Source organism: Antechinus flavipes, chromosome 5, assembly GCF_016432865.1.
Source record: "Antechinus flavipes isolate AdamAnt ecotype Samford, QLD, Australia chromosome 5, AdamAnt_v2, whole genome shotgun sequence".
NCBI lineage: Eukaryota > Metazoa > Chordata > Mammalia > Dasyuromorphia > Dasyuridae > Antechinus > Antechinus flavipes.
Window position 1 is genome coordinate 134845934 of NC_067402.1, and position 26836 is coordinate 134872769.

Consider the following 26836-nt stretch of genomic DNA (forward strand, 5'->3'; position numbering starts at 1 on the left):
CTTTTGCAAAACATGTTCTTTCTAATCACTGTAAAATCATTTGAAAATCTTTGAAATATGCTCCAGAAATATTGCTTCTCAACATCATCTATATAGTTAGCTTCCACTTATTACATTCTCTCTTTTCAAAAAAAAATTCCACTTCTAGTGAAAGGATTAATGAAAACACTAATTATGCCCCTATTATAGCCTTCCTATTTTTCTACCTAAGGTTTTCAAAATAAAAAAGGGTATCATCAAAATAGTAAATAAATCTTGGCAGACTCTCAGTCAAATCTGTTATTTGCTCTGTAAGGTTAGCATACCTGGCAAATTACCAGGGCAATAATTTCAAATTATTGTTCATCTTGACAAAAATTTTAAATTTCTTTAAGTAAAGGTCTATTCTAATATTACAAGTGCCCATTTAGCTCTAGTTAGAATGTATTACATTTGTATGATTTCTTATTTCTTATCAATTTTGATCAATATGCCCAGACTATTTTGATGAGGAAAGTTGATAATATGACCACCATTATTAGCACTGTCCCTAAAACTTTCTATTATGACACTAAAAAGGAAATTCTGATAATTGTTTGAGCTTAGAAAATGAGTTCTTCCATCATGTCAAAAGTTGACATTCTAAATAGGTATCTGTATTTATCTCTATAAACCTTAAAGCAACTATAGGTGATTATTACTACTACTACTATTATTATTATTACTATCAAGTAGAAAGTCTGAAGTATAGGGATTGAAGTCATGAATTCATTACTTTTATAGAGATATTCATATTTTTTCTTTCATAGTTACTGAAAAATAAGAAGTAATAAATATGACAATTTTGGCATTTTATGGGACCATCACTATAAGTCATACCTGAAAATTCTTATTCTGCTTTGAAAAAACATTTGAGTAAGTGAATTTAATCAGAACTTAATTTCAAAAATTTATATTTTATGATTTCCTGAAAATAAATATCACTCTAAATTGAATTTTCTCTACTTTATTTCTTACTATAACTATACAATTTATAAAAGGTAGCATATAAGTAAAATATTTTTAAATGTATTTACCTTTTCATGATCTCTATTCTCTGTGTCATTTTTAATGTTAGAATTAAGAGAATTGATAGTTGCTCCTCTTAGTATCAAAGCACAAGCATGGTAAGGATTTAGCCTAAGGCCCTTGTTTAAATCATAAATAGCTCTGTTAGTTTCTTTGTATGAGTTCCAAACTAGGGCTCTGACACAGTACACATCCTGAAAAATGCAAAGTTTAATAGTGAAGGCATAAATATAAAGATGTCATCTTTAAATTACATAAGAAAAAAATTTAAAGTAGGAAGGTAAATGTAGTAAATATTGATAAAAGAGGTAAGAAACTGAAATGACCTGGCAATTAACTAGCTCTGTGATCTTGTACAAGTCACCTAACCTCTGAGTTTCATTGTTCTCATCTGAAAATGGGATAAGTTGCCCTTCATGCAAAATTTCCAATGATTTAAAACAGTTGAAGAAATAAATCATGTTCTAAGGAGATATAAAGCAAAAAGACAGCTTTCCAAAAAGAAATAAGTAATTAAAATAGGTAACAAATACTCACTGTTTAGAGCATATGGAAAGTTTTTATGAACTTTGTATTTTCAAGTACCATTTATCTTAATATCAAAATTAATAAACCTACTGGGTTCAATCTGTCCAAATTGATAGCTTTGTTAGCATCCTTTATAGCTTCTTTCTTCTTACCTAAATCAATGCAAAAAATTACATTAAGCATATTTTCCATATGTATTTTGCATTTTATTTATTAGAGAAATAGGGATAATAAATTCACACAATATTGTGATAATTATCAATTGGTAAGATACAATGAGAAATAATCCATTCTATTTTTTAAAAAATGTATTGGTAGATAAAAATGTCTATAAAGTGATTAAGTATGAACAAAACAACAAAACAAAAAATAAACTACTCTGGTTATCTAACTACTATTTATGTTTTCATGGGAATTATTTCCATAAACTCAGATCAGAAGATGCTGGGCATTAAAATACTCAGCCTTTTTCAAGGCAAATACCAATAACTATAATTATTATTATAAAAGGAACAAAATTCAGAACTAGGAAGAGAAAAAGTTGGAGATCAATTTTATGATACAGCTGACTCTTAAGTTTCTTTCCCCTAAATAGCAGAAACATATTATTAAACTAAGTAAACTTGGCAAAAAATATTTCTTTTAAAATGTTCAATTCCTCCTAACAAATTGAACATTGTGACTCTAAAGCATTTACATTGCTATTCTAAAAAATCTTTTAGCTTTTGTAAATTTACCCATAAATCTGTAATTTTAAACCACAGGACCTTAGATTTAGAGTTAGGGGTGTGTGTGTGTGTGTGTGTGTGTGTGTGTGTGTGTGTAGGCAGTCTGAAGACCATCTAGTCCATCTGCCTCATTTTATATATAAGTGACTTACCAAAAATCATAATAGTAGTATCAGAGATGAGAGTTGGTTCTGTGACTCTAAAGCTATTGCTTTTTCCACTGTACTATGACTGGGGATAAATACATGTCATCACAATGGGGAGTATTCCTTTCTCCATATATGATTATAGACTTGGAGCCAGAAAGGACTTTAGAATTCATTAATTTAACCTTCACTTTATGGATGAAGGAACTGAGGTTCAGAGAGGATAAGGGAGGTGTTCAATGTAAAGCTACTTCTTACTAGACACTCCAAAATGTCTAGATTAAAAGTTTAATGAAAAACTAATCATTACATATTAATTTCCAATGCATAATGAAATCATTATGGAAAGCAAAGGTGTATTAGAAAAGAATCAATATAAATGTTATGTTTCATCTTTCCTTTTCCATGATAGCTTCAGCCAAGCAGACAGTTGAATGTTTTACTTGTTTGATTGGAATAAGATAAGGAGTTATCTTCTGTATACAATAGTTATACTACTGAACCACACACATTAGAAAATGCATTTGGATTGATTTTCCAGCATATAGAAAAGGCAACAAATTTACACTCTGGAACATAGCAGGTGCCTAAAAAATGCTTTCCAGTTTTCTTATACCTTACTTCTCGATACTCTTTGAACGGTAGCACTAGCCTCCTAACTGTTCCACAAGCAAAAAACTCTACCTCTCGGCTCTGGACATTTTCTCTGACTGTCCCTTATGTCTGGAATAGCCTCCTTCTTCTATCCTATTAATCTCCTCGATTTCCTTTTCTTCCAATTATAATGCCATTTTCTACAGGAAGCCTTCCCTAATCTATCTTAATTACAATGCCTTCTTTCTGTTAATTATTTCCTATTTATTCTGTAAATAGCATATAATTGTTTACATGCTGTCTCACCCATTAGACTATAAACTCCTTGAGGGCAGGGGCTTTCTTTTGCCCTAACACTTAGAGATGATTTTTGGCACATAGTAGGTGCTTAATCCATGTTTATTAATTGATCATATGATACATATATGTAAAATACAGACATACATACATATATATATATATAATATATATATATATATACATGTTTAATAATCAAATATAAACTCTGATATCAGGGACTATTTTCTTTTTTGGTTTTTATGTTCCCACTTTCTACCATAATTGTCTAGGAAACAATAAATGCTCACTAAATACTTTCTGATTTATATTATCTTCTTGATTGAGAACGAATTTTTAAAATTTTTAAAATTTAATTTAATTTTAATTTATCTAATTTTAATTTTTAAAAATCAGAATAAAGGACAAAAAACATGGTGATTTTGTTTTCCCCTTTGAATTATGAAAAAATTGGGCTAGTTTATACTTGTGCTAACAAACGTAGCATTGATTTTCACAAAATAAAAAAACTTCTCGTATTTTCAAACAATGTATCTATACATATCAACTACTTAGCTTTTACCCTTTCAAATGCCATTGAGGAAAATAATGATAATTATTATTCTGCTAAAAATTCATAAAACATTCCTGTAAAGAAAAATAGTTTTAATTTCCTGAAAAAATCTATGTAGCAACTAAATTCTTAAATTTTTTTGCATTCTTTATGGATAATATTTTATTGATTGAAGCATAATGCTAGTTCGAAAATTACCTTATTTCAGTCATTTCCAAAGCAACTACTCAGTGCAAGACACTGTGATAAAACAGAGATACTCAGGAACAAAAATAAAATGATCCTTTACCCTTAAGGTAACCAACAATCTAGTTCAAGGATAAATAATTGTATCTTACCACATAGAACGTGAGAAAATGCTCTTCTAGAAAATATAGGGGTATGGTAGAAAGTTTCATAGCTACACCCAACTTCACAGCCATTCTGAAAATGAAATGAAAAAATCCAAAATCTAAAGAAGTATAATTTAAAAAAAAAAGCTTTTATTTTTAAAATACATACAAATAGTTTTCAACATTGCAAACCTAAGTTTTTCTCCTTCCTTCCCCCCATCACCTCCCCTAGATAGCAAGCAATTCAATATATGTTAAATGAATGCAATTCGTCTATGCATATTTCCACATTTATCATGCTACACAAGAAATATCAGATCAAAAGAAAAAATGAGAAAGAAAAAAAAAGGAAGTAAACAATCAAACAAAAAAAGGTATATACTATGTTTTGATCCACACTCAGTCCCCATGGTCTCCTTTCTAGATAAAGATGACTCTCTATATCACAAATGCATTGGAATTGGCCTGAATCACCTCACTGTTGAAAAGAGCTAAGATCATCACAATTGATTATCACACAATCTTCTCATTATGTATAATGTTCCTTTAGTTCTACTCACTTCACTTAGCATCAGTTCATGTAAGTCTCTCCAGTGCTCTCTGAAATCATCCTGCTGGTCATTTCTTACAGAAAATAATATTCCATAACATTCATATACCATACTTTATTCAGCCATTCTCCAACTGTTAGGCATCCACTCAGTTTCCAGTTTCTTGCCACTACAAAAAGGGCTGCCACAAACATTTTGCACATGTAGGTCCTTTTCCCTTTTGTATCAAAGGATGTGCACACTTTGATAGTCCTTTGAGAATAGTTCCAAATTACTTTCCAGAATGGTTGGATCAGTTCATAACTTCATCAATAATGTATTAGTTTGTCCCAGTTTTCCCATATCCTCTCCAACATGGGTCCTTATTTTTTCCTGTCATTTTAACCAATCTGAGAGGTGTGTAGTGGTATCTTCAAAGTTGTCTAAATGTGTATTTCTTTAATCAATAGTGATTTAGAACATTTTTTCATATGATTAAAAATGGTTTCAATTTCTTCATCTGAAAATTGTCTGTTTGTATCCTTTGACCATTTATCAATTGGACAATGGCTTGTATTCTTATAAATTTGAGTCAATTCTCTATATATCTTAGAATCTTAGAAATCTTTATCAGAACCTTTAAATGTAAATGTTTTCCCAATTTATTGTTTCCCTTCTAATCTTGTCTGCATTTGTTTGTACAAAAACTTTTTAACTTAATATAATCAAAATTATCAATTTGATATTCAATAATCTGTTCCATTTCTTCTTTGGTCACAAATCCCTTCCTTCATTACAGATCTGAGAGGTAAACTATCCTATATTCTTCTAATTTGCTTATAATATCACTCTTTATGTCTAAATCATGAACCCATTTCGACCTTACCTTGCTTGGTATATGGTGTTAGGTATGGGTCAATGCCCAGCTTCTGCCATATTATTTTCCAATTTTCCCAGCATTTTTTGTCAAATAGTAGAAGGTGGAATCTTTGGGTTTACTAAACATAAGATTACTATAGTTGCTGACTATTTTTCTTGTGAACCTAACTTATTCCACTGATCAACCACTCTATTTCTTAGCCAGTACCAAATGGTTTTAATGATCACTACTTTATAAAATAGTTTTAGTTCTGGTATATTTAGGTATCTTCATTTGCATTTTTTTTCATTAATTCCCTTGAAATTCTTGACCTTTTGTTCTTCCAGATTAATTTTGTTTTTTTTTTTAACTATAATTTCTTGTCAGTTTGCTTGGTATAACACTAAATAAGTACATTCATTTAGATAGGATTGTCATTTTTATTATATTTATTATATATGAGCACTTGATATTATTCCAGTTTGCTTAGATCTGCCTTTATTTGTGTGTAAAGCGTTTTGTAATTGTGTTCATATAGTTCCTGGCTTTGTCTTAGCAGGTAGATTCTCCAGTATTTTATATTATCTATAGTTATTTTAAATACAATTTCTCTTTGTAAACTCGTTGCTGGAATTTGTTGGCAATATATAGAAATGCTAATGATTTATGTGGATTTATTTTGTATCTTGAAACTTTGCTCAAGTTGTTAGTTGTTTCTTGTAGTTTTTTAGTTGGTTCTCTAGGATTCTTTAAGTATAAAGTATGATTTTACAAAACAATTTTATAGGTATATCTAGAAAAAAGCAATACTGATCATAAAGCTAATGCTATTAAATCATATCACTGACTTAGATATGTTAAATAAAAGATCTATGATTTTTTATTTACTTCAAAACACCGTTATTATTCACTTTGGTCAGGTTCTATAGTATAGCTCCAGGACAAATATAATTTTTCTGGGCATTACATATGTCATCATTCTACTATGACATTTCCTATAAATTGTACTGAGTTTTTGTTTTAGTTGTGTTGAGTTTAAAAAACATTAGGACTCAAGAGACTAAGTCAGAAACCATACCTAACAATATAATAAACTGATGAGAATCAATGTAGATCTTTAAGGAGAAAAAGTGGGGAAAAAAAACCAGCAACAGTTCTGATATTTAATTAAAGGGTTTATATATGACTTATGTCATTATTATTAAACTATAAATATATCACAAAATATGAAAAGTAGATGTCAATTTTTAAGGTAATTTGAGAGCCATTCCCCAATAGTTATATAACCAAAGATTAAGAAAAGGCAATCTCCAAATGAAGTAATCTAAGCTATCAGCAACCACATGAAATAAATGTTCCAATAATGAATTAATAATGAAAGTAATTCAAATTAAAATAACTGGGATTCTACCTTAAACCCACCAGATTAGCAAAAATGACAAAAGAGAAAACTAGGAAAATATTGTAGGTTTTCCCCCAACAAAACAAACACTAATGCCCTATTAGGGTTGTGAATTGATACAGCTCTTTTGGAAAGAACTTGGATCTAAAGTTCCCAAAATTATTAAAAGTCACTAAAATTGTTAACAGTCCCAAAAGTTACTAAATTGTATAACTCAGCTATTATTGCTAGGCCTACACCCAAAGAGGTCAAAGAAAGGATGCATAAATGTATGTATATAATGAGAGAGAGAGAGAGAGAGAAGAAAAGAGAAAAAGAAAGAGAGACACAGGGACAGAGAGACAGAGACACAGAGACAGAGACAAAGAGAAAGTGTGAGAGTGTTTTTCTGGTAGCAAAAATGATGTCAATGCATACTTCATTTTATTGTGCTTCATTTTATTGTATTTTGCAAATATTTTTTAAAAATAAATTTAACATTTGGGGCATCCTATGTGAAACAACTCTATCAGTGCTATTTTCCCAGCAGCATGTATTCACATCAAGTCTTTGTGCCACATTTTGGTAATTCTCAAATATTTCAAACTTTATAATTACTATCATATATCTGGTATGGCGATCTGTGAACAGTGATCTTTGAAGTTACTACTGTAACTTCACTTTGTTACTATTGTAATTGTTTTGTGCCCATATAAAATGGTGCACTTAATGTAAATCTTACAAAAATGGATGTTGAAAACTATATTTACTTGTAACTGGAAAAATAAAATACTAATGAAAAAAATTTAATTCCAATATTATATAAATTATTTAGGGAAATGGTCAAAGAAGTAGTCCTACCAAGTTCCTTTTATCCCACAAATATGTTTCTAATACCCCAAACAGGAAGAGCAAAAACAGAGAAAGAAAAGTACAAGGCAATTTCTCTAATGAATATTGATGCAAAAATTTTAAATAAAGTAATGGCAAGGAAAATACAGCCAAATACCACAAAGACCTTACAATATCATGTGGGATTTATACTAGGAATGCAGAGTTGGTTCAATAGAAAAACTATTAGCATAATTGATCATAATCATAACAAAACAACCAAAATCATATGATTATCTCAATAGATACAGAAAAAGCTCTTGACAAGATACAATACTAAATCCTATTAAAATATATTTGTATAGGAATAAATGGAGTTTCCCTTAAAATGATATTGTATTTATCTTAAACCATTATCAAGCACTATTTGTAATGAGGATAAGATAGAAGCCTTCCCAATAAGATCAGGGGTCAGGCAAGGATACCTATTATTACTATATTTATTTAATATTGTATTAGCAAGACTAGCTATAACATTAAGAGAAGAAAAAGAATTTGAAGAAATTAGAATAGGCAATTCAATGAATTAGAATCTTAGAAGAGATGATTTGATGGTATACTTAGAAAATTGTAGAGAACCAACTAAAAAAAAACTAGGTGAAATAATTAATAACCTCAGCAAATAGAAGATATAAAATGAACCCACAGAAATCACCAATATTTCCAGATATTACCAACAAAATACAACATCAAGAAATAGAAAGAAAAATTCCATCTAAAATAACAGCAGACTTGTGAGTCCTTTATGTTTACTTTTTTCTTGCGTATGTCAAAATAAATTACCTTACACTTGATAAAATAATAATAGCAGACAATATAAAATACCTGGAAGTCTAGCTGCCAAGACAAACCCAGGAAATATATGAACACAATTATAAAACAATTTTACATAAAGTCAGATATGAACAACTGGAAAAATATTAATCACTCATGAGTAAATCAAAGCAATATAACAAAAATGACAAATATACCTAAATTAATTTATTTATTCAGTACCGTACTAATCAAACTACCAAGAATTTATAGAGCTAGAAAAAATAATAACAAAATTTATCTGGAAAAACAAAAGATCAAAAAATTGAAGGAAGATGGCTAAGCAGGACCAAATCTCAAACTGTATTACTAGTGGTAATCATTAAAACATTCTGGTACTGGCTAAGAAATAGAGTGGTAGATCAGTAAAATAGATTATATGCATAATACACAATAGTGAATTATGTATTATTGTTATGTAAGGAACGACCAGCAGGATGAATACAGGGAGGACTGGCGAGACTTACATGAACTGATGCTGAGTGAAATGAGCAGAACCAGGAGATCATTATATACCTCAACAATGATACTGTTTGACGATGTATTCTGATGGAAGTGGACCTCTTCGATAAAGAGAGCCTTAATTGATCAAAGATGGACAGAAGCAGCTACACCCAGAGAAAGAACACTGGAAATGAATATAAACTGCTTGCATTTATGTTTTTCCTCCCGGGTTATTTATACCTTCTGAATCCAATTCTCCCTGTGCAACAAGAAAACTGTTCGGTTCTGCACACGTATATTGTATCTAGGATATACTGCAACCCATTCAACATGTAAAGGACTCTTGCCATCTCGGGGAAGGGATGGAGGGAGGGAGGGGTAAAATCGGAACAGAAATGAATGCAAGGGATAATGCTGTAAAAATTACCCTGGCATGCGTTCTATCAATAAAAAATTATTAAAAAAAAACAATAGTGAATTATGGTAGTAATCTAATGTTTGATAAATACAAAGATCCAAGCTTTTGACCACAAGAATTCATTTTTTTTGAAAAAAAATTGCTGGGACAACCGGAAAGCTATTTAGCAGAAATTAGGTATGACTATTTCATACCATATTCTCAGATGAGGTCAAAATAAGTATATAATTTACACATAAAAGGTAATATCATAACAAATTATGGAAAATGAAAATTTTACCTGTGATATCAATGATTTAAAAAAGAATTTATAAGTAAACAAGCTAGAAAATATTACAAAATATAAAATGGTTAACTTTGATTACATTAAATTCATTGAATTAAAACATTTTTGCACAAATTAAACTAATGCAGCCATTAAAAGGAAAGGAGGAAACTGATGGAAATTTTTAACAGTAAGTTTTTCTGATAAAACCTTCATTTCTCAAATATGTAGAGAACGCATTCAAATTTGTAAGAATATGAGTCATTCTCAAATTGATAAATATTCAAAGGATATGAACAGGCAGTTCTCAGAAGAATTGAAGCTATTTATAGTCATATGAAAAAATGTTTTAAATCACTATTGATTAGAGAAATGCACATTAAAACAACTTCAAAAGACCAGCTCACACATCTCAGATATGCAATGGAAAAGGACAAATGACAAATGTTAGAGGGGATATGGAAAAAATTGTTTGGTGGTCTTGTGAACTAACTCAACCTTTCTTTTTTTTTTAATAGCTTTTTATTTTCAAATACATGCAAAGATAGTTTTCAACATTCACTCTAGCAAAATCTTGTGTTCTAATTTTTTCTTCTTCCCTTTCCCCATCCTCTCCTCTAGATAGCAAACAATCAAATATATATTACATATGTGCAACTCTTCTATACATATTCCCACAATTATCATGCTACACAAGAAAAATCAGATCAAGGGGGGGGGGAGGGAATGAGAAAAAACAAAAAGCAAGAAAACAACAAAAATAAGTGAAAAAACCATGTTGTGATCCACATTCAGTCCCGACAATCTTCTTTCTAGATGCAAATGACTCTCCAATGAGAATGAATCATCTTATCATTGAAAAGAGCCAGGTCCATCAAAATTGATCAACATATAATCTGTGTACAATATTCTCTTGATTCTACTCATTTCTCTCCAAGCCTTTCTGAAATCATCCAACTGATCATTTCTTAAAGAACAATAATATTCATATATTCATATATTTTCATATAACTTTCATATATCATGACTTATCCAGCCATTCCCCAACTGATGGACATCCACTCAGTTTCCAGTTCCTTGCCAGTTCAAAAAGGGCTGCTAAAAACATTTTTGCACATGTGGGTAACTTTCTCCTTTATGATCTCTTTGAGAAACAGGCTAGTAAACACACTACTGGATTAAAGAGTATGCACAATTTGATAGCCCTTTGGATAGAGGTCCAAATTGCTCTCCAGAACTAACCTAACCATTCTGGAGAGAAATTTGGAAATACGCCCAAAGGGCAATAAAATCTGACTACCCCTTGATCTAGCAACACCACTACTAGGTCTATATCCCAAAGAGATAAAAAAAAAAGTCGGTGTGAGGGGAAAGGAACTACATGGGGGAAAAAATTCATAACAGCACTTTTTGTGGTAGAAAAGAACTGGAAATTGAGAGGATGGACCTCAATTAGGAAATGACTGAAAAAGTTGTGGTATATGATTGTGATAGAATACTATTATGCTAAAGAAAATGATAAGCACATGCTTTCAGGAAAGTCTGAGAAGACTTATATGAACTCATGCAAAATGAGGCAGAATCAGTAAAACATTGTACACAGTAACAGCAATACTATCTCATGAATAACTTTGAATGATTTAACTATTCTCAGCAACATGATGATTCTAAGGGTTTTATAATGAAAAATGCTATACATCTTCAGACAAAAAAATGGATGGCTTCTGAATGTAGATTGAAGAATATTTTTAAAAATTTATTTTCTTGGGTTTTTTTGTCTGTTTTCTTTTTTATTGTGGTTAATATGGAAATATTTTGCATGACTTCACATGTTTTAATCTGTATCAAATTGATTGTTTTCTCAAGGAAATAGGGTAATTGTGGGTGGGAGGAAATTGGAACTCCAAAATTTTTAAAATGCATGTTTAAAAATTCTTTTTAAATGTAATTGAAAAAAATAATTTTTAAAAAATTGTCTCCACTTGCTCTTCTGAATATGTTGAATAACAAAATTGTTGGAATCTTTACAAATTGCTAACTCATTAGAGTTGATGTTTTGGGCCAGAACCTGAAACTAATTGCTATAATGCTTGTGTTCACACCTTTACTCATTGGAGTTCACACATTTGGGAGATTTCAGGGTTTAGTATGAGATATCTGAATTCACACCTCCCTTGAAGCTCTTAAGGCCAGAGAGCACTATGGGAGAAAACCCATAATCCCTCTCTCTCATATCCCACAATTCCTCTCTCTCATATATAAGAAACAGACAGAGGCTCTTGGAGGGAGATTCATTCCATTTTCCACTTGGCTGGCTGGTGGCAGAAGAGAGTTCAGTTGAATTACATTGGAGAAGAGCACTCTGGGCTAGACACAGAGCGCTCTGGGAGAGCCAGAAGTCCTCTCTCGGAGGCAAGAAAGATTCATTACAACTTTTACCTTGGTGCTGGCTGGAGGCAGAGGCAGAAGCAAAGGACAAAGCTGTAAGAGCTCTTCAGAGACAAGACAGATTCAACTTGGTGCTGGCTGAAGGAAGCAGAGGCAGAAGCAAAGGGCAAAACTGCAAGAGCTCTCAGAACCAAGGAGAGAGAGAGGCCTCTAAGAAAAGCTAACCGGGCTATATTGGAGACAATAAAAGATCTGAACTTTTATCACCTGGCTGCATTTTGGGTGATTATTACTTATAACTGATACTGAGACTGCCTCCAGAAAACCTCCCTGAGAAACCTGCTTTCTCCCAAAGAGAACCATCATATTATATATTTTAAAGAAGAAAAACACCACACAAAATAATATTAATTTTTATGGAAAATATAAATATGCTATATAGACATAAGTTTTACCTTAGGTACAGATGTAATCTCTTCTGCAAGTGTTAATTTTTCTATTGCCTTCCTATGGAGATTCAAGTTTTGATAAGCTACTGCTAAGTGATAATACGTTTCAAATAGCTGAAAAATACAAATATTTTTCTTTAGACCATGAACAATTTTGGACTATTATTTTTCTTTTCAAAACAAACAAACCAGACAAAATATAAGCTATATAGCTTGTCATTTCACCTACGTCATTGTGACATAACATTTTCATTATAAGATTTTCAAGTAATTGCTAAGTCACAATTTTACAAACTGAAAATCAAAGTATCTTGCCTAGAAAAAAGCACTTTAATTCTAAATGTGCCCATCATTTTTTTCTTTCATCATAATTGCAAAGTTTATTTCAAGGACATAATAGGCAGACAATGTAGAATAATTTATGAAAATGAATTTGGGTTGATATGATCAGTATATGGCCATCTAGGTGGCACAATGAATAGAATGCTGAACTCAGACACCAGTTGTGTGACCCTGACCAAGTCACTTAATTATGTTTGCATCAGTTTCTTCATCTATAAAATTAACCAAAGAAGAAAATGGCAAATCATTGCAGTATCTTTGCCAACAAAATAGAAAACAAAAAGCCCAAATGGAGTGACAGTCAGACACAACTGGAAAGGCTAAACAACAGCAGCAACACCAGCATTGTACCTAATTTAAGTACTTAATTTAAATACAACAGCTAGACAATTAACAGATAAACAATCCAATAAGCTAAAAAATCCATTATTCTTATTCTTAAGCAAGCTGTAGGGACTCCAAATCAATAAATTAAAAACCCGAGATGTGACTTAATGATCTCAGTCAATACTATTGAGTAAATTAAAAAGATAGTAATATTGATAAATTTATCTTTATATTTGGCCTACTGTTTCCTTCACATTTAAAGGAGGAACTTCATTTTTTGAGCCAGCTCATTAGAACCAATTGAATATCAGAGTTTCATGTCTACAAGACTGGGATCTTAACTTCATGATTCCTGAATTCAAAATTCCTGTTGTTCTGCATACACATTCCTCCATTCAGCTCTAGGCAAACATAAAGCAGTAGGAAAAATAGCTTCCTGTTTTCTTTCCTCAATCAAAAGTGCAAATAGTATCCATAATAATTTGCATTTACAATTATGCTGTGAAGTACAGTCATTAACAATTTCCTTCCAGAATTCCTATCTGGCCTGGAAAAAAATATATATATATATGTATATGAATATAAATATATAAATATGAATAGATATATATGTCACCATGGATAAGTCACATAATCCCACAGGGTTATGAAGATCAAATGAGATAATATTTAGCATGGTCCCTGGAATGTTAAAGGTGCCATATAAATGCTTATTCCCTCCCTTTATCCTATTTGAATCTAAAATTCATCCTTCTTCCTTCTTGCCTTTGTCACTATATCTAATTCTGTTAATCTCCCTATCTGTCTCTCCTCATATGATTCTTTCCCTTTGTCCCTTTTTTTGGTTTCTCCTTTCCCCATATTCTTTAATTCTGGATATTTGGTTCTAGTCCTCAACCCTCTATCTTTTCAAAATTAAACTAATATTTCAATAATATCTTTGCCATTTTCTCTCAAAAATTCATCTCATATTTCCAATATCTTCCTTATTTTCATCTTACTCCTCCAGAACTCAAATCTTAGAGTTTCCTTGGCTCATTTAACATTGCTCACACAGTCCTATTAACTCAAATTTTTATCTGCTATCATTCAATAATTGCTTTATACAATGAATGCCAGATTTGGAATAGGGAAAAACTAAGTTCAAGTCTGATTTCAATTGCTTAGCAGCATGACTTTGGAGCAAGTTATTTAACTTCTCAGTCCTGGTTTCCTCAAGTAGCATCTACTTGATAGGATTGTTATAAGGGTCAAATGAGATAATATATCTAAAATGCTTCGCAAACATTAAGCACACATATACATATGCATAAATGTACACACAGAGATATACATATAAAGGGAAAGGGAGACTGTAATTCCATTTGGGCTAAAAACAATACAGATCATAAATTTTTTTTATCATTGTCTTTTTCAAGCCCTAATTCTTTATGTCACAAAGAGGGAAGATTTTAAGAAAACATCAGTCCTTTAACTTCAGTTCTGAATATTCAGCAGTGTGACCCTGTAAAATGAGTACAAAACTGATATTCTGTTCATTTCTACAATTATCTTAATTACCTATGGAGCAGCAAATGATGCTGATTTTAGAAACACTCAAATTTTATTGGTCACAGATGTTTGTCATTTATTCAGGAATTCAGGTAGTTATAAGAGGAATAGCTCTTTTGAGCTTATTTCTTCCTTTTAGAGACATGGAAAAAGCAAAACTAAATGCTTTTTAAAGTACTTGAATGTGTACATCAAGAGTCTCTTCTGAATCTTCTCCACTCAGATGATGCATCTTGTCAATCTGCAACTGTCTTAGTCTCCTGGGGTTTCATTCCTAATGCAGTCATCCTGCATACTCTCTAGGCTCAGTTGTGACAAGACTGAGGAACTTGTGCATATGACAGATATTCAGAAGTTCCTTGGGAAAACTACTACCCGATAATAAACTAACTCTGCACAGTAAACTACCATAAGCCAAGATACAAAAACAAAATGAAGATACTAGAGACTGGACTCATATAACTTAAAAAAAAAACCTACCCTAAAAATCTTATTTTTCTAGACTACTGTTTATTTCCCTCATGTCAAATCAACCCCTATTTATTTAATACTTATGCCCAGGATAGTGCCTAATATTGGCTCCTTGAAGTTGTAACATTTATAAGAAGGCTAAGAACCAATGAAAATGTCAAAAGCTGTTTTAATTGTGATAGCTAGATTAGGTTACTTAAAACTTATTAATATATATGACCAAGTTTTAGAGGAGCAAGATCAAACTATAGCTGGAGCTTTAAAAGTACTACTTCTTTCTCTTGACAATATAAGAGTGGCCACTTAGTGAATTGAGTCCAAATTAACAGTCATGAAGAAGGGACCCCAAAACTCTAAAACTCCTTGAAGGAGAGATTCTCCTTGAACCCTGTGTCTGTGGGACCCCTCCCCACAGAGGAAACAAGATAAACAGCTTCATTCTGTTATCTAGGTGGGGTTGGTTCAGTCCTGAGCTAACCCTATTGAATTGAAAAGACTCATTCAATTCTTTTCAAATTCAGCTCAAGCTAAAACCTAGCTTGTAGCCAAAGGTTCTATTATAAAAGAATCAATTTTAAACTCATTTCTTTGCAGAGGTCCTGACATGCCAGCTATACCATGCCTGCTATGCTAAGGAAACCTCTGCCTACTGGAATAATATTCACTTCCAGTGCTAACCTCTCTTTATCCTCACCTATTTCCCTAATGAGACTTTATGCCTCTCTGTTAGGATTTATCTAAACTTCACTTCTCTGTCAGAACTCCTCCACTGAGGAATTCAGCCTTTCTATTCTTACATAGTAAAGGCTGACTTCCCAATGCTAATAATAAACCTCTTTTATCAGTCTAGCCTTTTCGGGTCTGTAAATTCCTTTACAGAGAATCTCTATGCTGCCAAAAGGGGGTTCCCCAAATCTCTCCGAATCCCAAGGGGGTATAGGGGAGCCAAACCTCTCTATTTGGTTCCCTGAACCCTGAACCTGCCACTAGACCTCATCTTTTAACTCCCTCAGAAACCCTAATCTCATTTCGGTTCCCTAAATCTAGACCTCATCATTTGATTCCCTGAAAGGGAACCCCAAAACCTAAACCTCATCAGTCAGTTGTAGTTGATCGCTGTAGGGTAACATTAAAAGAATTTTAATTGTTTCTTGATTAAATCTACATTATTTTATATTAAAAATGAAGCTTAATAAGTAAAAGGTTATTCTAAAACTATCAAAATATTAAACAGTTAATGGAGGAAACAATTCTTATTTCTTTTAAAAATCTTGGACAAAACACTTAAAAATAGCTATATCGCAATATCAGTTTTGGACTTTTCCCCCCAATAGATTCTAAATGTTTTCAACAGATTATGAGATTCTGTGCTTACTAAAATACATAATATATATACATTATCCTATTGAGTCCTATAAACTATGCCCCATAAAGGTGAAAACAATGATTAAGATAGCTTCATCAATCAAATAAGTATTAAGTGCCTACTATATACTAAGCACTACAAAGCACTGGGAATACAAAAAGAGGCAAAAGACCCTCCAGGAACCTGTAATATAATGGAGAAGTCAACATGCAAACTAATATAAACAAAGCAAGCTATATATAGTATAAATATAAAATAATTTATAGAAAACAGGATTTAGAAGTAAAAGGCTAGGAGAGGCTTCTTGTAAAAATGTGATTTTAATTAGGACACAAAAGGAGAAAGGGGAGTCAATAAGGGAAGTAGAGGTGGGGGGAGCATTCCAGGTATAGAGGACAGCCAAAGATTGAACATTTTACTCTAAGAAATAGCAAAAATGCTAATGTCAGTGGAACAAAGATTATGTAGTGGGGAATAGGGCTTAAGCCTGAAAAGATAAGAAGGTTGTTACTAGATTATGAGGGGCCAAAAAATAAAAATAAAAAGGATTTTGATCTTAAAGACAATAAGGAGCCGCTGGAATTTACTAGGGAAGGAGAGGAAATGGAGGTAGGAGGAGAATGATTACATGTTTGACCCTTGATATAGGGTCTGAATATAGTGGCTGAATATAGGATGGATTGAAACTAAGAAGAGAATAGTGACAGGCAGAACTGTTATTAGGCGTTTGCAGTTGTCCAGGGTGAGGAGATGAGGGCTTGCATAGAATGGTGGCAATGTCAGAGAAAGAAGTGTATTTGAGAAATGTCTTAAAGGTGAAGTTAACAGACCTTGATAACAATTGGGATATATTGTAGGAGAAGGATGTTGAGAGATAGGGAGGAATGGAAGATGACTCTTGGGCTACAAAGTCTGAGGAACTAAAAGGATGGTATTGCCTTCTACATTAATAGGGAGGATAGGAGCACAAAGGGTTTAAGAGGAAAGATGGGATCAGTTGTGGACATGTTGAATTTAAGATGTCTACATCCAGTTTGAGATGTCTGAGAGGCAGTTAAAGATATAAGATTGGCAGTCAGCAGAGAGGTTGAGACAGAATAAGTAGATGTGAGAATATTTAACATAGGGATAGTAATTAAATCCATGAGAACGTCATCATTTTAATAAAGCAATTACTTTTAAAAGGTTGCATAACCAATAAAATTTCTTATTCTCATCTTGTATCATTAACTTTACTGAAGTAACAAAGAAGCCCTACACTCTATCAACAATACAAAATATATTTCAGGAAAAATTGAATAGCACCCATAAAATATAAGTTTCATACAGGAATTCAATTGTTGAGTAGAGAGATTAAAAATTACCAGCTGAGCATAAGGCAGGTCAGTGTCAAATATTCTGAGAATTTTAACTTTGTTCACAATGTCCAGCAATTCAGTATAATATTCAACAGCCTAAAAAAAAGAAAAAAAGAAAAAAGATTTTAATTTTTAAAAATAGATTTCTAGCTTTTCAAACAATTACTCTCATAGTTGAAATGATTGTGCCTGATAAAATTCTAGGTTCAATTAATCAATAAATAGTTCATGGAAAACTACTATTTTCAAAGTGCTATTTAATGTTATGGGAGCAACCTGCTAGTAACTGCTGGGACCTGATTCTAACCAGCAGAATACATCCCTTCACGTGAGAGGATGATAATATAAGAAGACTGAGAGGCAGTTGCATCCTCTTGACCACTCTCCCCTTGCCTCTGATTTAGTTCCCATTTCACAAGCAACATCTGCAGGTAAAGGCTGATTTGCAATTCCTTCAAGTGTGTTATGATTCACAGCTATAGGGGTTTTCAGAGAATGGCCGCACATCCTTAATAGTACAGCCCCTTTTAATCCTTTACAGACTTTCTGGGGTTTCACACTTAGGTGTGGTCCTTAACAATTCCCCAGTTTTTATTTTATGGGAATTTGATTATTTTTCCCTCAACAGCATGCTCAGTAAGTTTGTCCAATATTGTGAAGCGGCTGTTATCTGAGTCCACATGCTGAGGAATACAAACAGCACTATTAAAATCTTTTCCATCCTTTTCCTCTGGATGGTTGCAGGGTAAGATGCTGTAAAAGTTATTGAATCTTGTGAGATGTAATTTGCTTTTATATCATAATAGTTCATCATGGAGGCAAATTTTCTGACAAACAGAAGAATAGGATTATAGTCAGAGTAGGCATTTTTCTTAAGTCCCTCATCAGTCTCCTGGCTCAGCCCATTAATGTGTTGTTCCATTAAATTATCCCTACTGAAAAAGTCTCACTGGGTCTCTTCTCCCTTTCTTTCCCTGAGGATTACTGAAGGAACTCTCCTGGGAGGATCCTACTCACAAACAGCTCTAGAGCTGCTGCTTCTCTGTTTCTTGTTTCTTGTGCCCCACATTAGGCACCATTTGTTACATGAACAACCTGCTAGTGGCTTCTGGGGATCTAATTCTGACCAGCAGAATAGATCCTTTCATGTGAGAGAATGATAACAATATAAGGAGACTGAGAGGCAGTTGCATTTTCTGACCTCTCTCCTCTTCCATCTTGCCTCTGATTTATTTCATTCTCAATTCACAAACAACATCTGTATCAGTAAAGGCTGATTTGCAATTGCTTCAAGTGTGTTATGATTCACAGCTGTGGGAACTTTTGGAGAACTGCTCCACCCCTTAATGGTACAGTCCTCTTTAACAGGGTTTTTGGGTTTCACATTTAGGCATAGTCTAACAATTTAATGTACAGAAATTGCTATTGCAATATTAAAAAAACAAACTCATGAATTTAGGATAAAATAGAAAAGTATTAAGTAAAAAAAATCAGGACAAAAGAGGCAGAAATTGAGACAGAGAGAAACAGAGACTGAGACAAAGAAATAGAAAGAATAAATACAGAAATTGGGACAAAGGGAGATCTAGTTGTTTTTTTTTTTTTTTTAATACCTTCTTATACTTTACTGAGTCAGAAACTTAAAGCTCAAAGCCACAAAAACAGTTGTAAATTGTTATATTTGGAAACCCTAGCTCATGAATAGATGAAAACAAATGACAATTAAGAAGCTTTAATTATTCATGCTAGACATCAAAATAATTGTAGCAAATCCTATTAAAAATTCAGATGTTGGGGGCAGCTAGATAGAGCACCAGCCCTGAAGTCAGGAGGACCTGAATTCAAATCTGACCTCAGACACTTAACTCTTCCTAGCTGTGTGACCCTGGGCAAGTCACTTAACCACAATTGCCTCAGCAAAAAAAAAAAAAAAAAAAAAAAAAAAAAAGAAGAAGAAGAAGAAGAAAAATTCAGATTTCTTAAAATAGCTATATATGTATATATAGACAAATAGTTAAACATATAGTGGTTAGAGGAGAAAGGTATTAAATTATAAACATAACATTAGGGATTTTATCTATAAAAATAGTTTTTTAAAAACTTTGTTAGGTTCCCCGATATCTATTTTACCTTTCACATCAAAAAAAGTTTAAAAATTGGCCAACATATTTTGAAAGTGCATACATTCATTTTAGAGGAATAAGTGGTACCATTATATAAGTGAGTTAAATTTAAGACATAAATCAAGAGATTTTTAATTTGATGTTTAAATAAGGACATGTATAAAATAATATAAAAATTTAAAAATATATTTAATATTGTAATATATAATTATATATAATACCAATTAATATGTCAATATATAGTACATACATTTTATTATCTATTATTTAAATATAATAAAATACAAAATTATAAAATATTAGGTATATTTGTTGAATTGAATTGCAACAAAACATTCTAAACTTGGAAGCGACCTTAAAGATAATCTAAGTTGATCTTATTGACAAAAAAATTGAGACCAGAAAAAATTAAGGAGCTAGCCCAAGATCACAAAGGAAAATAAGCAGCAGGGGCAGGACTAGAGATGGCTTGAAGAAGTGAAGGGAAAACAATACATGGAACCAATACAAATTCCTTTTTTGCCACTTATAACAACCACTATGACCATGTGAAAGGTCATTCAGTCTCATTAAGCTTCATTTGTGAAATAAGGTTAATGATACTTGTATTACAAGAAGCCTGGAATAATTGAGCAGTGACCTCAGTAGTAAAAACTTTGATTTGTACTCCTGCCTTTAACACTAGTCATTTGAAGAGTGAGCCTGTGATGCTCTAGGATAAAACTAGTTTTCAATGGACTGGAAGTATTTTGACCCTTGCTATGAAGGGTTATTAGGCTATCAGCTGAGAGTCCAGTATACTAACTTTGGTACTTTATGTCCGGCATCATCTCCTGCAAAGAAGCAACTCTAGAAAGGGGTTGTGGAGAAATCGGGATAGAAAAGGGGTCAGAGAGAAAGACATAAAATATCTTCCACAATGCAGAAAGTGGTAGCAGAACAAAAGAGCCTACATGAATATTGCCAGTAAAGGAGTAATTCTTATAAGAGTAAATCTCAAATCCTTTATCCTTCCTCCAGGCTCCATCAAAATAACACTGTAAGTCAAATAGAGATGGCATAAGTCCACCAAAAGAGGAAACCTAGTATCTCTTGGTTTTGAATCTCTGGTTTCAGGGCTCAAGTTTTGCCTTTTAATCTATGTCTAATCCAGATTACTGTTTATACCTAATCTATAATCTCCAGTTCACTGCAAGGCAATCTTAACTTGATAGGGCTTGACTATGAGTCCTTTAGTATACAAATATTGTTTTTCAGTCAGTCAGTCATGAATTTGTGATAATACAGTCCATAGCATTTCAAGTCTTTCCATCTCCTACTATCTCTCAAAGTCTGTTCATATTGTCTTCGTGAAATTTTCTCTTCATCTCATTCACTGATATCCCCTTTTCCTTTCTACATCAACCTTTCCCAGCAACAGAGTCTTTTTCATTGAGTCCCATCTTCTCATTCTGTAGCCAAATGTATTTGACCTTCAAGGGAAGAGTCTGAATTAATTTCTTTATACACTGATTTGATCTCCTTGCTGTTCAAGGAATTCTCCAAAGACTTCTCCAGTACCACAATTCAAAAGCATCACTTCTTCAGTGCTTATCTTTTCTTTATGGTTCAAATCTCACAGTCATACATTGCTTCTGCGGGAAAAACCCCACAGTTTTGGTTATTCAGATCTTTGTCAGGAAGGTGATGTGTCTCTGCTTGCTGATATGCCATCATTTTACTTCCAAGGAGCAAGTGCTTTTTAATTTCATGACTGCATTTGTCGTCTGCAAGAAGCAAGTGCCTTTTAATTTCATGACTGCATTCACTGTCTGCATTGATCTTTGAGACCAAGAATATAAAATATGACATTGCATCCATTTCTTCTTCTATAAATAGATCCAAGATCTTAAGAGATTTTTTAATGTTAAGCTATTATACTCTTCTCTTTCACACTCATCAAAAGACGTCTTAATTCCTGTTCATTTTCTGTCATCAGTGTGTTATCATCTACATTTCTGAGATTGTTAATATTTCTCCTGGCAAACTTAATTCTGGCTTTTGACTCATCCAACCTGGCATTTTATATGATGCTAAATAAAAAAGGTGACAATATATAGCTGGGTCATACTCCTTTTTCAATCTTGAACCAATCAGTTGTTCCATGTCCAGTTTTAATGATTGAGCCACATACGGGTTCCTCAGGAGACAACTAAGATGATCTAGTACTCCTATCTCTTTGAAAACTTCTCACATTTTGTTCTTATCCACACAAAGATTATAGTATAGTTAATGAATCAGTAGTATATATATGTATGTATATATTTGGAACTCCCTTGCTTTCTCCATAATCTAGTAAATGTAGCAATTTATTCTCCAGTTCATCTGCCTCTTCAAAAACCAGCCTGTTCTGGTAATTCTCAGCCTAAATTGCAGAATCTGAAAACATAATCTTGCTGGCATGTGAAATAAGCACAATTATTGGATAATTCGAACATTCTTTAGCATTGTCCTTCTTTAGGATTGAGATGTAAATTGTTATTTTCCAATCCTGTGGCTGCTGTTGAGTTTTCCAAATTTGTAGGTGTATTGAATGTAGCACTTTAACAGCATTCTCTTTTAGGAGTTTAAATAGCTTAGCTGGAATTTCATCACTTTCACCTGCTTTATTAGCAATTCTTCCTAAGGCCCACTTGACTTCATTCTCCAGGATGATTGGCTCTAGATCAGTAATCATACCATCATAATTATCAGTGATGTTACAATTTTATACAGTTTGTGTATGTGTGTGTGTGTTTACAATCTCTTTTTAATCTGCTTTTGTTAAGTCCTTACCATTTTTGTCTTTTATCATAACTATTTTTGTATACTTTAATTTTCTTGAAGAGATCTGTCTTTCCCATCCCATTGTTTTCTTCTATTTCTCTGCATTGCTTATTTAAGAAAACATTTAAGGAAAATCTCTTTAGTCTCTGGAACTCTGCATTCAATTGATTATATCTTTCCCTTTCTCCTTACCCTTTCACTTTCCTTCTTTCCTTAGCCATTTATAAAGCCTCATCAAACAGTCATTTTGTTTTCGTGCTTTTTCTTTGGAATGTTTTTGTTGATGCTTCCCTTATAATATTGTGAATCTTTTGTCTGTGGTTACAGGAGTTCTATCTCCCAGACCGAGGCTTCCTTTCAGCATTGACCCAGCCATTTTTATTAGTATTATAGATACTTGTATTTGTTCTCTATTCTTTCCCAGTAGTGTATTGGACACCTTTTGATCTCACTTTAATACAGTGCTTGGATTTTTCTTGGCAAAAATATTGGAGTGGTTTGCCATTTCCTTTTCTAGTGGATCACCTTTTGTCAGAACTCTACTTTGACCTGTCCATCTTGGGTATTCCTGCATGATATAGATCATATTTTCAATGAACCTGGAAAGCCCCTCTGCCATTACAAGACAATGATCCAGGAGGAATAAAAAGAAGTGTTCTATTTTTTAAAAAAATATGTGAGCCTGCATGCTTATAAATTAGGATAGATAGCTCTCCTTGGAGAAGCATCTAATAATAAAGTTCCTCAATTTTACCAAATGGGGAAAAATGACTCATTAAAATATAAAAGTCTCCAAACTAAACTGGGCCCTTCTTGTCAGGGGAAGACCACTGGCATAAAATAATAGAAATACCAGTAATGCTTGTTTCCTGGCCTTATTCTTAGTATTCTAAACACTTGATGGTGCTTAGATTTTTAAATTCATTTATCATTATATCAAGCAAAAGGCCTTGTGGAATACAAATCCAACCTCCTCTCAAATTACTGCAAATAATGATCGTCCCTTTCTCCTTTCAATGTAGATGTCTAATATACTATCTGCTATTAAACTGTGGTTGTTTCAGGCTGCAAAAAGAAAGAGAATGAAAGCAAATGAAAGTTTTTATTAAAAAAATTACTGGGCTCAAAACTGAGCCTGAAGAAGTTTTTAGTAGGGAATATGGCAAACACACCAAAAAACCAGAGTGATGCTCTTAAATTTCATTGATGAGTCCATAATAGCAAGACCTTTTAAACATCTTGTAATTTAATAAAAAATTAAAATTCAAGACAATGCTTTCTGTGATACTACTACTTGCTTGTATTCCTATTATCACAGTATCTCAGGATTAGAAGGGATCTCAGAAGCCATCTAATCTCAGAAACATAACTGAATAGGAATTCTCACTACAACATACCTGATTGAGTCATCTGAGTACTGCTTGAGTTAATCAACCAAAAAGCATTTATTAAGAGCCTAATATATACTACATACTATGCTAGTACTGTTTACAGTTTACAAACACAAAAAATGAAAGAATCCCTCCTCTTGGTGAGTTATTCTTATGGCGGAGAAAAAAGAACATAGGTAAATATATGCAGAATATGAAGATTGATATTAATTATTAATATTAATAAATATTAATAAATAAAAAGTAGTTTGGGAGGGAAGGGACTAGCAGTTAGGGGAATCAAAAAGGCTTCATGTAAAGTTATGCTTAAGCATCATCTTAAAATAAGAGGGAAATTTTATAAGGCAATGGCAAGGAGGGAAACTATTCCAGGCATGAGAACAGCCTGAACAAAGGCAGGGAAACAGAAGATGGAATGTCTTGGGTGAGAAATAGAGAGATCCCCACTTGTTTGGACTACAGGACACAGAAGGGAGTGTAATACAGAGTCTGGAAAGATAAGCTGGGGCTAGCTTGTGAAGGACTTTAAAAGCTAAACAGAGTTTATATCGACACTATAGTTTATTGAATAGGATAATGACATTGCCAGACATAAAGGGGAATGGATAATGATTATTATCCTGTAAAGCAAACCATTCTCCTTTTGGATAGCTCTAATTAGCAAATCCTACTCTTGCAAGTTGCAAAGGCCTTAAGACCATGTGAAAAATCTCCCAGAAACAACAAAGTTACATATTGATAATGATGACATAGGTTTCCAGAATGTTTTCAAAGTGCTTCTACCAATAGTAGTCTAACTTTCTGTGTCAACAGGAAGATGTGAATACCAGTAACAAACAGAGAGTCCAATTCCCTACAGATTGTAGTGTTTAATAAATATTGGTTTGAAATTTTAGATTTTTGATTTTTTTAGATTTAATTTTTGAAATTTTTGATTTTTAGCTAGGAAAAACCCAGGCTCAAATCTCACCTCTTACATTCACTAGTCATGTGACCAAAGGCAAGCCACTTACTTACTTTTTTTTGGATCTCACTTTCCTTTATGTAAAATGAAAGTAGTAATAGCTTTATTTTTTACCTGATACTGGTATTAGGGAAATCAAATGAAATAATGAATTCATAAAGTTTTTTAAATCTTAAAGTAATATATTAACACCAATTAAATGATAAGAAAAATCATCTACAATGATGATCAAATAAAATTTGCTGAAACCATCTAGAAAGTCATAATTCCAAAGTCACACATGTAATCTGACTGGTAATTACTCTACGGTGATAATATAACCTTACCCTTAATCAGGAAGAGGGAATTGCATGTTATGAATTAATATGTGCAAAAAGTATTTTTTTTTTTGAGGTAAATCTGTATTGTTTTCCTTGAAGTCCTGGAGCAAACACTTGAATTTTTAACAGTTATACCAGTAGATCACAAGAACTGAAAGGTTCTACTAAGTGGAAAAGTTTTGAGTGTAGGCACAGAGATAAACTGTCAGTCATCTGAGGACAAACTTAAGCTGAGAAAGGCCCATGAATAGGTTGGTTATAGATGATTAGTTTTTCTGCCACATCAAATTACATATACTAATATATACTAATATAAAATATACTAATGAACAAAGGGTTTGAGATCTATGTTCATTTTTTCATTGGTACTGATAGTGGAGAAACTATCAGTACCGATGAAAAAATGACCTTGTGTAGTATAAAAATAAACCTGGAGTAAAGGGGGTTCTAGGAAATTACATAAGGTCCCTTCCAATTCTCAATCCTAGTTCAGAACAAATGGTCAAGAAACTTAGATATTTTAGCAAAAACTGAAACTATAAATCTAGAGCTTCATTTGTCATCTTACCTAGACAGGATTGGGATTTTTTGGCTTCAGAAACAAAATTTGGAGAGTTCTGACCTAGAAATGTTGCAAACTATATCTCTAAGGATGTTTTCTGTACTAATGAAATTATGGAATAACTATTAAAGTATGTTTCCTTGTAATGATTCAATTTTTTAAAGCACTTAAATACCTACTATGTGTCAAGCAAGGCATATTCCAGATGCTAGACTCTAAAAAAGACCCAAGAAGTTTTGATCCCTCCTAAAGATACAATATATTAGCAGATGAGTCAATACAAAATCATTTGAAAGGAGAGTCCAGCAACTAGGGAGATTAAGAAATACCTTCAGAGATTCTAAGAATAGAAATGAGGAAGGAGTGCATTTTAAGCATGCAGGAAATCATTCAAAAGGTAAAGGAGGCAATAAAGAAATAAGGATAACCTCTTGAGTTTGTAAAGCTGAATGACTGGAAAGATGGTGGTGATTTGCAATAAAAGTCCTTATACAACCTTAACAAGTTTATATCCTAGCTTCAAAGAATGGAACAGAGAAAAAAATAACACAACCTGCATTCTCTTCCCCCAACTCTTTGGGCAAAGATGAGTG

General features: G+C 32.6%; 1 protein-coding gene across 2 annotated transcripts in view; it reads right to left on the bottom strand.

Annotated features, from left to right (window-relative positions):
• Nucleotides 1-26836, bottom strand: part of LOC127538001 (uncharacterized) — a 73088-nt gene that overhangs the window by 43197 nt on the left and 3055 nt on the right. The window contains exons 2-6 of one of the 2 annotated variants that reach the window (XM_051961445.1): nucleotides 18085-18174; nucleotides 12670-12777; nucleotides 4232-4316; nucleotides 1666-1727; nucleotides 1056-1241 (exon numbers count right to left, since the gene is read on the bottom strand). In XM_051961445.1, coding sequence (XP_051817405.1) covers nucleotides 1056-1241; nucleotides 1666-1727; nucleotides 4232-4316; nucleotides 12670-12777; nucleotides 18085-18174 — 531 coding nt within the window. The remainder of the gene's footprint in view (nucleotides 1-1055; nucleotides 1242-1665; nucleotides 1728-4231; nucleotides 4317-12669; nucleotides 12778-18084; nucleotides 18175-26836) is intronic. The other variant, XM_051961446.1, reaches the window with a different exon arrangement.